The sequence below is a fragment of the Gallinula chloropus genome, assembly GCF_964237585.1.
Source record: "Gallinula chloropus genome assembly, chromosome: Z".
Taxonomy (NCBI): domain Eukaryota; kingdom Metazoa; phylum Chordata; class Aves; order Gruiformes; family Rallidae; genus Gallinula; species Gallinula chloropus.
This window is the reverse complement of record NC_140089.1, coordinates 37,760,325-37,775,082: the sequence shown is the minus strand read 5'-3', so window position 1 is coordinate 37,775,082 and position 14,758 is coordinate 37,760,325. Positions and strand designations below refer to the sequence as shown.

The following is a 14,758-nucleotide window of genomic DNA, read 5'->3' as shown; positions in this document are numbered from 1 at the left end:
ATTGCAACAGATCCATGTCTGAATTCAGTAGGCAAAAGGTTGGGAAGAGATGGATAAATGCTTTTAGAAAACATAGTCATTGAAGATTTTGCATACTGGGGAGCTGATTTATAAAGCCTCAGGAAGCTGTTAAATATTTAATATTACTGAACTTTGTTTATATGCATCCTAGTTTTCCCACAGAAATGACTTTTCAGAGGAAAATGTCCTCAACTGAAGTCCAGGCAGGATTCCAGATTCTTTAAGAATGTTATTGGGATAACTTTAGGTCTGGTGTGAGCTTATAACTAAATTAGTTTGTTTATTAACTCTGCCTTAACACATGTAGGTTAAACTGCAAAACACAAAAAGGTAAGTTGGTAAATTACTAGTTTAAAAAGAAACAAAAAGAAGAAAATTTATCATGTGAGCATTGTCCTGGTTTGTTATTTGATATTTGACAGCTTGACAGGGGAGGTTTAGGTTGGGTTTTAGGAAGAGGTTCTTTACTGAGAGGCTGGTCGGGCACTGGCACAGGCTCCCCAGGGAAGTGGTCACAGCCCCAAACTGTTCTAGAAGCGTCTGGATGCTGCCCTCAGTCCCATACTCTGTCTTGGCTGGTCCTTTGTGCAGCCAGGAGTTGGACTTGGTGATCCTTATGTGTCCCTTCCAACTCAGAAGTCTTCATGTTTTAGCAACAGAATTGTAGAATACCCTGTCTAACAAACATGCTGACCTACAAAGAAGACAGCTATCAACTTAATTATGACAGTTCTCAAGTGTATGGAGGAAAAAACAGGGACTTCAAGATCAGGGAGTTTTTTGCCTGCTCTGTCAAGTCTGCATATGCCGCTCAGGTGCTCCTCCTGGTTCAGTTTCCTTTCAGAACAGCACAAATCCTTTGCTTCCTTTCCTCACTGAAGAGATACCTGGGTAATGCAGCCTATATAGCACAAGAAGAGGCTAAGAATACTACTGATATGGTTTTATTATTGTGTTGGGCTGTTTTCTTAAACAACCTGTCACTGCCATGTGCGTTACATCTGGCCTTTCTTCCTTCCTCTGCCTGTGAACCTTGTAGCCCTAACACGAAAATGGTGAGATTCAAGAAAGGGGACAGCGTGGGCCTACGACTGGCTGGTGGAAATGATGTGGGGATATTTATCGCTGGAATTCAGGAAGGCACTTCAGCAGATCAGGAGGGACTGCAGGAAGGAGATCAGATTCTGAAGGTATGAGTGTAACTGAGACCCAGAGGTGGAAGTCACTTCTGTATGACTTGGTTTGCTTCTTGGTAGGAAGGAGTTATGATCTCAGGAAGCTGAGTTACTGCTTTGGAAGTGGGTATGTACGGTGGAGGGGGTCTTAGTGAAATGTGGTTTTGAAGGAGGATTGTATATCAGGCTTTAGTTTGCTTAAGACTTGGTATAAGGGGTAGATAGAAGAAATATTAATCAAGAAAAGTGCCTAAGACAGGAGAAAAATGGTTCTGTGCAATGTGCCTTCCTCATCTTGGAGTGGGAAAAAAACTGAGGCTAGCTTGTTTTTCTTCTTTCATCTTTCTCCAGTTCCTTGGGTAACAGTGATTGATTTTTCCACTTCCTGAATTATATAATCTATGCCATTTTATCCTCTTATATTCCCCTCCCCCTCCCCCCCCTCAAATAAGAGGCTAATGTAATTTTCTCTTCTGCCTCTTTTCTTTTGTGATAGCCTTCATTTTCAAGTTCTTTTGGAGCCAGTTAAAATAGAAGAAACGATCCAGCAGTGCACACCCAGGAGCTTGCTATTTCAGAAAGATTACTGTTAATGTCTGGAGTAAAATGTTCTTTATGGCAACAGACTTTAAGAAAAGTTTAAAAAGGGACGAGGGAAAAATCTGTGGGTGGTTATTTTATCGTTGATTTTTTTGGGTGTTGATATTAATTTTTCTGTGGGTTTGCTGTGTTTGGGGTGGATTTTTTTTCTACGTAGGTAAACACTCAGGACTTCAGAGGCATTGTTCGGGAAGATGCTGTTTTGTATCTCTTAGAAATTCCCAAAGGTGAAACGGTGACAATTCTGGCTCAAAGCAAATACGAAGGTAGGTACTTTGAACAAAATGTGTGTATATCCATGAAGCTTTTAAGCTCTGTTCTGTCTGTGAAACCAGAAATGTTCTCTCTTGTGATAGCATGTTAGTTACCCTCCTTTTCAATAGCTTGGAAGGTAACTGTGAGGGTCATACAGATGTGCATGTGCCATGTGTTTCTCAGAGCACTTCTTCATCTCTCTCATTATTAGCAAATAGCATCTCTTTAATCCTGAAGAGTGGCAGTGTACTGCATGTTCCTTCTGCTTTTCTGTCTGCAGCAGCTGACCCAAAAATCCACTGTTAGCATTCCCTTTCTGCTGTGCCTTGGCAGACATAAGGCATTCAGTCAGACAGCAGCAAATGGATGGTTTTATTGATGAGATGTTAAGGAGCAAGCAAAGCCTCTTGCTTTCCTGTCAGTGACACAGCCTGCTGTAATAACTGAAATAATATAGCTGCCAGCTGCTCTGGGAAGGTAAAAGTGCTTCCTTCCCTCAGAGCTGTAAGGACCGTACAGAGTACAGAACGCTCTTGACAATGTGCTTGTAGAGCAGTGAATGTGAAGGCTGGTTTTTTGCATCATTTTCAGTGGAAGGACAGAATTTCAAAACTGTTGCTTAGAATGACAGCTTAACCTTTCTTTCAAGTGTAAAAGAAATAAAGGGAAGTTTGTGTTTTAGTCTACAGGGACATCATGGCCTGTGGCAGAGGAGATTCATTCTTCATCAGGAGCCATTTTGAGTGTGAAAAGGAGTCACCACAGAGCTTAGCGTTCACCAGAGGGGAAATCTTTAGGGTAGTTGATACACTGTATGATGGCAAACTGGGAAGCTGGCTGGCTGTGAGAATCGGAAATGAGCTGGAAAAGGGCCTCATTCCAAATAAGAGCAGGTAAGGTGGCATCCTGTCTTCCTCCCTGTAGGTGTCACGTCTTTTTTTCCGGCAACTTCTGGACTTCTCTCTTCTTTCCTTCGCTCATGTCTAACTGGCAAATTACCATTTGCAAATTCAACCCCCTCAGTTCTTCAGTGAAAGCGCCTTTGTCTTTGACTAGTTTTGTACAAATGAACTCTGTGCTTTGTCTGTCAGGGCTGAGCAGATGGCCAGTGTTCAAAATGCCCAAAAAGATGGCTCAAGTGACAGGGCAGACTTCTGGAGAACACGTGGCCAGCGGTCTGGGGTGAAGAAGAATCTGAGGAAGAGTCGTGAAGACCTGACCGCGATTATATCTGTGAGCACAAAATTCCCAGCTTATGAGCGAGTTCAGTTGCGTGAGGGTAAGTGACATTGCTGTGAGCCCTGTGTGCCCCTTCATCCCTGGCTGGTTTAGGGTCCAGATGGTTTTGGTCAACTCAGGGAGTGACTTTGACTAACTTGGGTTCAGTGCTGAATTAGAGCAGCAGGAAGGGGTGACGTTTTTCCCAGACTGCAGATTTCTGGATGCTGTTAACTACTCCAAGAAAAAAGCTGTCTGTGTTTTTAAACTGCTGCTGTTCTTCTTTGCCTCCACATGAAACTTCAGCTTCAAGGTTTAAAGTGAAAGCAGCAAGAAACAAACAGGCACTTCTTGCTTCCTCAGCTTCCCCCTGGCTAGCTCTACAAGTAAAATCCATACGCCTGAGACCAATCACAATCCCTAGCTTGCTTATAAATACCAGCTTTTCATTACCTTGAGAGCAAATAAAACCCAAGTATATTCAACAGATTGCACAAATGTAATCAAGGTTGATGTGGTCCCTCTCCGTGACACTGAACTAGCTATATTACTAGTGATCAGGAGCAAGTCAAGGTAATTCTCTGGGTATTCACACATGACAGCATTGTGGAACAAAACAAATAGCAAAAATTATTTTAAAGGAGTTCCTAGATGTCAGGGTGAAGGCTGAGGAACAGAATTACATTCACCCCATTAAGTCATGAGGACTGCATCTGCACTTTCTTTTGACATCAGCATAACTGAATTTTCCAGCTTTTTGCTTCCTCGAGCTGCCCTGCAGCTGGTTTAGCATTTGTATCTATTCTCTCTAAACCTACTGAGTTAAGGTTCTTGCTGTTTTGCTGGATGGAAAGATTATTGAAAATCTGCTGTGAGTTCTCAGAATGTGGATTCCTCTCAATACATCTTCATTAGAAGGGATAAGGAAACTGTTCAGTGAAAACAATCTCTTTTGTTTTCTAAGATCATAAAAATAACTTTCTGTATGAGTTATGCTGCTGCACAAACTTTTGAGATACAGTTTTTAAAATATATATTTTAATAACCTCAAGTTTATCAATAGCCTCACACAGAAATTAAGGATTTTGTCTGTTCCACTTTATATAGAAAAACAGCCTTTACCAGACTTTATTTTACTTGACTTACCTTTTCCCAAAATATTTTTCTTTCAGCTGGTTTTAAGAGACCTGTGGTGATATTTGGCCCTATTGCAGATGTTGCTATGGAGAAGCTGTCAAATGATTTGCCTCTTCTGTACCAGACAGCAAGTAAGTTGTCCTTCTAGCTTCCTTCTCCACTTGCTTAGTCAAGAAAGACAACTTAATAATCGAGCTGCCCAGCCACTCCAGATAACCTAAAACGTTCTCTTTGCAGAGACAGAACCCAGAGACGCGGGTTCAGAGAAGTCGACTGGAGTCGTGCGCCTGAACACTGTGAGGCAAATCATTGAGCAGGTAGAGGATTTCTGAGAGAACTGGTTACACTCAAAAGCATGTTCTTTGATTTGTTTGCTCCTAGAATTTCCAGAGTCCTCAAGTCTTCACTGCAACAATTTCTGCAGTAGGCAGATTTGGCTTAGTGATAGGGCTGCTTTGAAATTCTCCAGCAACAAGTTCTAGAATTTTGATAGCTGGCCTTCAAGTAGGAGGGTGGACCTGGTATGAGGAATTAAATTCTCCTTCCTTGATCCATTCCAAATTTGAACAGAGGGACATCTGTGTTTTACTGTATGCTTTCTGAATTTGCTGATGAGGCTTTACTGTTGTGCAGCGCTCAACTTACTGTCATCAGAAACTTAATGCCTTAAATTGCTTTGCAGTTACTACTGTTGAACAGAGCAGGAAGTGACCATGACAGGCTAAGTGACATCCACTGAGACTGAACTGACTCTTTATAACGCTGTTTAGAGATCAAGTGAACAGGTGGTAATCAAGTAGCCTAAAAAAACCCAGGCAGAAAGAATGTACTCTGCAGCTTACTGCCTTAAGCCTGATCAGACTGATGCCAGAAGGGTTAGAATGTCATGGAGTAGTCTGTTCAGAGCTTGGGCACCACTGAAGCACACATCTTGCACTAAAAGTAGCTAAGAAGGAATGTATTAAAAGTGAAAGCTAGCACCCAGAACAGCTGTGGTAGAAGCAGGTTGAGAAAACAGCTAGTCAGCTTTCACTACCTATTAAAAAAAAAAAAGTAAGTTGCATTTTACTTAGCACACAAGTTATTTAATATAAGAATGTGGAGATTCGGGCAAAAGCTGTTACAAAAACAGACCTGAAAGGAAAAGGCAGCCTGCTGTGGCTTCTGAATGTGTGCTGTAATTGTAGAGAAGAAAGTCCAACAAGTTGTGGTTTTACTTGAAGAAATATATCCTAGTGTTTCTAGGATATCCTGTTTTAACTGCCTCTTGTTCCCTGCAAGCAGCACACTAACTGGGCTTTCTTCTTAACAGGATAAACATGCTCTGTTGGATGTGACTCCTAAAGCAGTGGACCTGCTAAATTATACCCAGTGGTTTCCAATTGTGGTATTCTTTAACCCAGACAGTAAGCAGGGTGTGAAAATCATGAGACAAAGACTGTGTTCCACGTCTAACAAGAGCTCGAGGAAACTGTATGAGCAAGCAAACAAACTGAAGAAAACCTGTTCCCACCTCTTCACAGGTAAGAGGATGAATGTACATTGAACCTGCTTACAAAGAGTAGTGGATGTGACTGTGTGAGTTTTGAGGCATCCGCTTACTGCTCTGCATATTCACTCATGCAGCTGTAAGTAAAAGAGTGTGAAGGGAGAGTCATGAGCAATCCCTCCCTTGGCATCTTTCAACGTTCCTTATTCTGCCAGATTCCCCTACAAAAGAAACAGGGAGTCGGCCTACTGTTGCTAAAAGAAAAGTGATTTAATAAGCTTGGGGAATGGACAAACAATAAAATAAAATGCCATGCTTCTGTCAGTGGTCTAAATGAAATGGCTGTTTAACGTTCTCACATAACTAAAAACGTGGAACAGCCAAGACTGGATAAGGGATCACATTGCATTTGCTGTAGATCTGTACTTTTTCCTCCAATTTTTACAGCCACCATCAATTTGAATTCAGCCAATGACAGCTGGTATGGTAGCCTGAAAGATACAATTCAGCAGCAGCAGGGAGAAGCAGTGTGGGTGTCCGAAGGAAAGGTAAGCAGTCAGTCAATACTGTACTAAGCTATACAGATGTCTCACAATATCTCTTGCCAGTAAAAATTGCTCAAAATGTTTGTCAGTGCTGGATAGGTGAGACAAGTAGTCTGTTGATGTCTTTCTTGGCAGCAATTATTGCTTTACTGTTGTTCTTCTTGTCACACTGTGGAGCTCTCATTTACTAATGCGGTGTATGACTAAAGGAGAAAGGCAAGGAGGGGTAAACTTTTCCGGGACTTCCCTTTCCGATTCTGTATTAGAGTCTCTTTCAGTTGTGCAGAGCCATTGTTAAGGAGTTGTTTGGCATGATGTTGAGACCTTACTAGACCCTCAATGCTTACATATTTCATTTTCATTCCAAAATTCTTCCTGGTGTTTCTCTAGATGGACGGCATGGAAGACGATGCAGATGATCGTATGTCTTACCTCACTGCAATGGGTGCTGACTATCTGAGCTGTGACAGTCGGCTGATCAGCGACCTGGAGGATACAGATGGAGAGGGAGGTGCATACACTGACAACGAGCTTGATGAGCCCGCAGACGAGCCAAGGGTTTCATCCGTTAGCCGTTCCTCTGAACCAGTGCTTCATGAGGAGGTGAGGCGGTTGTGTTTTCAGTAAGGTTGTACTTTCGACTTTTTGAAAGCCCTGTGGCTTAAAGAGAGGGTTTGTTTTGGGGTTTTTTAAACTGCAGCTTTATCTTACCTCTAATAGTGTTTTAGAGCCACACAGTATAGAGCAAAGTAAGAGTAGCTCTGCTTTTTTGCCTAACACTATAAGTTTCCTGAAGATGTCTCATCACCTCGAACTTTGCAGTTAAATCTGCAGTGAATGTGGGGAGGTTGCTGACAGTCATTTGACTCCTGGTTACTGTTCCCAAAAATTTGAGAGAGAAAATTACTTTATTACTGGATACTGCAGTCATTTTATCTGTTTTATTTCAGAGTTTAAAAAAGTTTAGTCTGGAACCAAGGGCTCATTTGAGAAAAGCTGGTAGCAGGGAGATCCTTAGAGATCCAAGTCCACCTCCAGCATTCAAGCCTGAACCACCCAAGGTAAACTTGTAGAAACAAATCTGAAGTTCCTCTTTCTGGAGAATTCTCCAGGGTGGCCCTTTAGGAAGAATAATAGAAACGATCAAAGACCAGAAAAGATGTTACCTGCGGAGAGAAGGAATGACTGAAGGTGCTGCAGAATCAAGCAGAGAGAAAACTTAAAGATAACAGTTCTCTTAAAGTACTTGTGATTTCTATATGGAGTAAGAAAGCAGACTCCTTTTTTGTCTGATAACAAATTGAAGGGCACTTTTTAATGTAGGCTAATCATCAGGAAGAGCATATCTGATGGCTGTTACTGTGAAGCGCAAACCCAGAATCTACCACCACTGAAATCAGTCTCCATCACTACAAATTGATGTCAACTGTCTCCACCACTAGAAGTTGATGTTATTCCAACCTTGTGGGGGGAGGTGGGAGTGGGGAAGACGGGGGACGGGGGGAAGACGTTTGGACACCAAATTCTGTTTCAGCAATGCCTGATATCCCCTTACCCCAAATGTCTGTCTTCATGAGGACGGGTGCCCCCTCACGTACTGCATGTATTCAGAATACATTCAAGTATGCCTTGATGAAGGAAATCAGGCAGAGTGGGTCATGTAACAATAATGAAGATGGAATAGAAAACAGACTTGGGTCCTGTGCACTTCTAAACTCCTGGTAATGATATTCTACACTAGGTAGTACTGATAAATCTTTTGGCTGGTCAGTTTTCTCCATGCTGCCCCCACCACTCTGTAGTTCTGGTAATCCTTAACAAATGGGACAAACAAGCGTAAATGCCTGAGTTCCCTGTGCACTGATGATGTAGTGTGTGACTGCTAGGTTAATGGTTGGACTGGATGATCTTAAAGGGCATTTCCAAGCTAAATGATTGTATGATAATGTGATGCTGTTGGGCCAAAATGTTGCAGCAGTTCAAACACCTTTCAAGTGTTACTTCAGATGAAGATCAATGCTGTTAAATGCTCAGGCAGCATGATTAATTCCAGATTAAAACTTTTGTTCAAAATTGAACTCATGAAATTGCCCAAGTAAACTTTTGAGTGTTTTATACTCACAGGGAAAGCTACAAAGCAAAGAGGATCTGTATGACTTCCCCAAGAACTACGACTCCAAAGCAAGTAACGTTGCCATCAGCAGTGAGACTGTACCAGCTAAAGCACCACCACCCCCTGTTTCTGTGAAACCTGCCTTTGGGCGTCCCATCCTGAGAAGCTCTCAGCCAGCAGTCTCACCTCCAGAGGAGGAAGAGGAGGCAAAGCTGGAAGAGGAAGGAAGCGAACAAGAAAATAATCCAAAATCTGTATTGAGGAAAGTGAAAATATTTGAAGAGATGGATCATAAAGCAAGGATACAAAGAATGCAAGAGCTACAAGAGGCCCAGAATGCCAGGGTATGAAGAGATGTATTCTTCCCCTGTAGTCTGCATCCTGAAAATTAAAATCATGCCCTTTGCATTGTGTAACTCCTGGAGAGAGTTTAGGAAACCACACATACTGACATTCCATTGTGTGGATTTAGTTGTAGAAGAACTTATTTTAAGGCTGCATATTCTAACTATAGAAAGCTGACTTATAATAACCCCGCTGCTTTTGTCAAGTTGTTTTCCTGTACATTTTAAATTACTACTATAGAGAGAGATTATGTAATTGTAAGAATATTAATAAGTCCAATTATCAATTTGTGCTTTAATTGTTTCAGATGTAGCTGTGACCTGGTGGGATCTGCAGTCGAGGATCCCTAATGTCTAGACTTAAAGAAACAGTTATTTTCTTCTACTTTCTTTTAAAGCTTGAAATAGCCCAGAAGCACCCAGATATTTATGCTGTCCCTGTCAAAACATCGAAGTCAGAACAGAACTGGCCCCAGCCTATGAGGTAAGGTGTATCCAGTTTAAAGCGTTCTGTCTTGATTGTTAACTTCACTAGAAGAAGGAAAAGCAATCTTCCCAGTTGTTGTTTATACAAATAACCCTGCCTTGGTGAATCCCTTTGCTCTGCCTCAAAGATTGCTGTAAAACTGGGGCAAAGTTTCAGTGAACTCTTAATTATTTTTAAGGATTCTTTTTTTTAGTTCATTCACAGTATTTGAGTTACGTTGGCAGAAACACTGAATTCCTTTGCTGCAATATTTGCAGAGCCAGTATTTTGCCCCAATCATTACTGCTCTGAAGCTTTTCTGCATTCCTGCTTTTCTGATATCCGTTCTTCCTGCTCTAGATACTCCGTGACTGTTAGTCTACCCTAGCTAATAATTGCTGTTGTAATTACATAATAACACTTAATTCCTTAAATGCTTACTTGGTTACAGATGTATGGAGTGGGGAGGGAAACTGAGGATGAAACTTGCCTGAGGACACACACTATTTCACAAAAGTAGTTGTCTTTCATTGCGATTCAGTGACTTCTACATTGGTTGATCACTGCGGCATCTTACACTGCATGCTGCGTATTTCGGTGACTCAAGCAGTGCCCTGTGCAAGAGCTGACACACTGTATTTGTTTTCTACTCTGCAGGACTTTTAGTTTTTTCTTGTCTTTTAGTGGTAAACAGTAGAAATGGGACTTAATTTTCTAGTGAATCAATCCCTTTGATATTGTAGTACGTACCCTAAAATGCAAACATATAAACCACAGTGTGTTTTATTTCCAGGTTTTCTTGGACCCAGAAGCATATGTTTATACATAAAGTAGTGAAAATCTTTAACCCCATATGCAGGCAGGGACAGGGAGGTGATTGTCTCTCTCTGCTCTGCCCTCATGAGGCCACAGCTGGAGAACTTTGTCCAGATCTGGGGGCCTTAGTACAAGAAAGATGTGGAACTGTTGGTCCAGAGGAGGGCCACAAAGATGATTAGATGGCTGGAGCACCTCCCCTATGAAGAGAGGCTGAAGGAGCTGGGTTTGTTCAGCCTGGAGAAGAGAAGGCTGCAGGGGAAACTCATTGCAGCCTTCCAGTACCTGAAGGGAGCATAGAAACAGGAGGGGAATCAACTTTTTAAGAGTGTAGACAATGGCAAGACAAGGGGGAATGGACTAAAGCTAAAGAAGGGAAGGTTTAGATTAGTTGTTAGGGGGAACCTCTTTACAGAGAGAGTGGTGAGGTGCTGGAACAGGCTGCCCAGAGAGGTGGTTGATGCCCCATCCCTGGAGGTGTTCAGGGCCAGGCTGGATGGGGCCCAGGCAACCTTGTGTAGATCCAGGCCTGGAGGTTGGTGGCCCTGACTGTGGCAGGGGTTTGGAACTCTGATCCTTGGGGTCCCTTCCAACCCAGACCATTCTATGATTCTATGCAGAGTATTTGCTTACCTCCTAAAATTGGTGTGGTTGCCTTTTTACAGGAACATCAGTGATTGCCCTGGAGGGAGTGTTTAAGCAGTGGGGCAATACAGAAGGGTGATAACATCTGGGGGGTTTTTAACAATGTGGGATTGCAAAAATCATGGCTTTTTGAAGAAATGCGCATTCTTGGCAGACTTTATTTCTATATATCTGCTTAGTGTCACACCAAATGCTTAGCACCACAGCGTATAAAAAGCAAATGCATGTGTTACTTTGGCCCACGTTTACAGATGAGAGCCCTAGTGAGAACCTTGAGTGAGGAGAGAAGGCCATCAACTTAGCGTCACATAAGAAGCCTTTAGACTTTAGGACAGAAAAGTGGGGATGTAAAAGAAGCAGAAGACATAGAAAGAACCTGGTGCAAAAATAATTGAGCAAAATGTCAGTTGGGGTAGCAGCAATGTCTGAACCTCTCTGCTTGGTGGGGGAAGGGGATGTGGGGGAGTATTTAATATTTCTAAATTGGGCGTTCTTCCAGGTAGGCTAACTAGTTCAAATCTGAACATCAGCTCAATGAAAACAAGATGTCTTTGCAGATACGCTTACCACAGCCACGCAGTTGTTGATGGGCTAGAAAGGGTTTAATTTGCTCCATCTGCTTTTCTACATTGCACACGGCCATGAAGCCAATACAAAGGATAACTGGTGCTCAGCTTTTCAGAATGCAATTAAACATTCTCTCTCTCTCTCTCTCTCTCTCTCTCTCTCTCTCTCTCTCTCTCTCTCTCTCTCTCTCTCTCTCTCTTTCCCTGTCTTGCTGTTAGCTCCAGGCCTCCAGAACCCCAGAAGCCTCCTGTTAGGCCGTACTTGGAGAACCGTGGCAGTTACGGCAGCGACGCGGAAGAGGAGGAGGAGTACCGTCGGCAGCTCTCAGACCACTCTAAGAAGGGGTACTACGGACACCCGTCAAGATACAGAGACACAGAACTGTAGACTTGCTAGGTTGTGCACGTATAAAGCTCTTTTGAGGTTTCTTCCTTCACAGCCAAAGCGGAGCACTTGCTAATCGTGACAAGCTGTCTTTTCATTGGGGGTGGTGTTAGAGGGTACGCTATCCGACTTAGACATATCTATACGCTGGAACTGGAAGAGTTCATTTTTGGGGATATTACTTTGTTAGCATCTAAGAAAAGAAATCACTTTTGCCTGAATGCTGTCGCCTGTTTTATAAGGACCAAATCCTGAAAGTTTGTGTTATTTCTTGGTATTCTTACATTTTAACATAAAACCCCTTTTTTTTTTTGCTTTATTAATGCTGCCTTTTTGAACTACTCTGCTGTGTTATGAAAGGATGATCACAGAGATACACTTATGAATGCAATAGAACAAAATTTGAAAGTGTATTTGAAGAACAGTAAGTGCCTTTAACAAGAAGTATCTTCAGCTGTGTGTTTTGACATACGATAACTTGGTGCAAAGCCATAATATACTAAAAGGGGATTGACTGTTTCACCTGTCTTTTTTTTTTTATCAGTTCCATGGTAACAGTTTACCTTGCATGTTATTTTTCTATGTTCATAGATGCATATGAAATATTTCTTAAATACTGACTGTACATAATAAAGGTGCAATTGACTGGGTTGTTGGTAAAGACCAGGATGTCCTTAAATGGAGAAAGTGATGTAGAAATTCAATCATGTACTAAAATTTACACAGACTCCAAATAGTAAAGGATATATTCTAGACAAGGGTCGTGCATCTCCTTTTTTCTTTTCAACAGTGAGTGTCTTCTGTGGTCTCTGACGTTCATGAGTATACGTGTAGCAGTATGCTGTCCAGGGTCTCATCTCCTGCTGTCGCAGAACTGGGCAATACCACTGCTGACGTCACTCCCCAGTGTTCTGAACCTCATTGTAAAATCTGTTGTGACGTAACAGAAGACTGAGGCAGAGCTCTGGGATTCCTGCAAGAGCCTTACCTTTCAGAGCATTAACTTTTGCTTCCCCGTTCCCGCTCTTTACCCTTAATTCTGCTACACAGAATGCAAACTCGAAAGGGTCATACAGGATTTTTTTGCTCCTGCAATATAGAAGATAATGGTCTAATGCTCTCTTAAAACAAAAAAGGTAGAATTTTCATGGAAGCAAAGGAAGAGTTGCATCTCAGAGGAGGAAACCTGTGCTGCTCAGGACAGGTTAGAATTGTAGAACAGAATCGCTGAGGTTGGAAAAGACTTTTAAAATCTTCAAGTCCCAACAGTGCACACCTTGAGCACCACGTCTGTGCACCTTTTAAACACCTCCAGGGATGGTGACTTAACCCCTTCCCTGGACAGCCTGTGCCAGAGCTTGAGAACCTGGAAGAAATTTTCCCTGATAATCCAAGGAAAACCTCCATCGCTTGCATTGTGGGAGACCAACACCATTGTGCTGGGAAAGAGTTGGTTGGGTTCTGCGTGGAAATGGGGAGCCACAGGGGTGGGGCTGCTTGGGGGCTGGGTCGCAGAGTGCAGCTCCGCCTCCTCATCCCCACATTTCCCTGAGGGTCCTACAGATTTCATTTGAGGAAGCGGCTTGCCATCTGCACAGGGGCCCAAGAACATTCTGGAATAAGAAGTGTGTAAGTCCTCAGGGGCTGCAGCTAGAGGTAGAAGTGAGGCCACAAAGTGTGAACGCACAGAGCTGCCCATGCTGCTCCCCTACTGCTGGGGCAGTCGTGGCTCTGTACCAGTTAGTGAGACTCTCTTTTAGCCAACACTCCCCACCCCCCCACGTCTCTCTCTTCCTCTTCCCCTACTTAATCGTTTTAAATCCACGGCCTTCCAACAAATTTTGCCAAGTCCTTATCTTTTACATTCTTACTGTTCTGCTTTGCTCCTATTAGCATATGCTAACTGCTTATTGAAAAATAACGAATATGTATTATTTTACTGCATATAGGCCACTACTTATGCCTTGGATCTGCTCAGCTTTGCAAAGCTATGTGCATGTGTGCCCAGCACTGCAATAAGGAAATGCCTTGATTTCCAGTTCCTACTAATTGGTATTCAGGATGTTCATCTGATACTTCACTAACACCCTCAGCCCCATTTTCTGCAGCCAAAACCATATCACTTACTACTTCGTGGGTAATTATTCTGTGGGACTGTACTCCTTGGTGGTCAGTATGTGGATACTCTGCCCTTTATTGCAGCCAACAAGTCGTATTAACAAGAGTGTGTGTTCCTTTCTGAACCCTTAGTGTATGATAGTGCTCATGATCTCTGGAATTCTGTAAGGAAGCATTCCACAATTAGCATCACAGGCACACAGACTCTACATGGAATAAATACCCATCCAATTTATTACCCTACTCAGACACAGAGTGAAACCGGAGTCAGATAATGGGAAGAAAAACAAGAAGTCAGAACACCTCCCCTGTCCTGTCTTAGCAGACTTCACTTTATTAATGATTTCTCCCTTTTCATCCCCCCACACCCCCCTTCAGTGTGATGTGGAAAGGGGCAGAGACTGGGGGTTTCCATCATTTTCTTAGGAGTTCTCTTACTTCTTAGCTGGGGGTATATTTCTCACACCCTTCCCCTGCCGCATGTGGAGTCCGACCCACAGGAGACAGTCCTCCATGAACTTCTCCAATGTGAGTCCTCTTCCCATGGGGCTTCAGCTCTTCACCAGCTACCCCAGTGTGGGTCCCTCCCATGGGGTACAGTCCCTAAGGCCTAAGCTTCTCTATCTTTCTTTTATTAGGGGCTCCAGATCTGGACACAGTACTCCAGCTGGGGCCTCATGAGGGCAGAGTAGAGAGGGACAATCACCTCCCTGTCCCTGCTGCCCACCCCTCTTCTGATGGAGCCCAGGAAACCATTGGCCTTGTGAGCTGCAAGAGCACACTGCTGGCTCATGTTAAGTTTCTCATCCACCATGACACCCAGGTCCTTCTCAGCAGGGCTACTCTCCAGGAGCTCTTCTCTCAG

General features: G+C 42.9%; 1 protein-coding gene across 1 annotated transcript in view; it reads left to right on the top strand.

Moving 5' to 3' along the window:
• Positions 1-12,527, top strand: part of TJP2 (tight junction protein 2) — a 53,899-nt gene extending 41,372 nt beyond the window's left edge. Inside the window, exons 11-23 of the mRNA XM_084278907.1 lie at positions 1,061-1,211; positions 1,954-2,062; positions 2,734-2,944; positions 3,143-3,330; positions 4,442-4,537; positions 4,644-4,723; positions 5,719-5,929; positions 6,343-6,443; positions 6,831-7,043; positions 7,391-7,501; positions 8,565-8,897; positions 9,296-9,381; positions 11,610-12,527. Of these exons, the coding sequence (XP_084135033.1) occupies positions 1,061-1,211; positions 1,954-2,062; positions 2,734-2,944; positions 3,143-3,330; positions 4,442-4,537; positions 4,644-4,723; positions 5,719-5,929; positions 6,343-6,443; positions 6,831-7,043; positions 7,391-7,501; positions 8,565-8,897; positions 9,296-9,381; positions 11,610-11,778 (2,059 nt within the window). The 3' untranslated portion in view covers positions 11,779-12,527. The remainder of the gene's footprint in view (positions 1-1,060; positions 1,212-1,953; positions 2,063-2,733; positions 2,945-3,142; positions 3,331-4,441; positions 4,538-4,643; positions 4,724-5,718; positions 5,930-6,342; positions 6,444-6,830; positions 7,044-7,390; positions 7,502-8,564; positions 8,898-9,295; positions 9,382-11,609) is intronic.
• Positions 12,528-14,758: the final 2,231 nt, after the last annotated feature.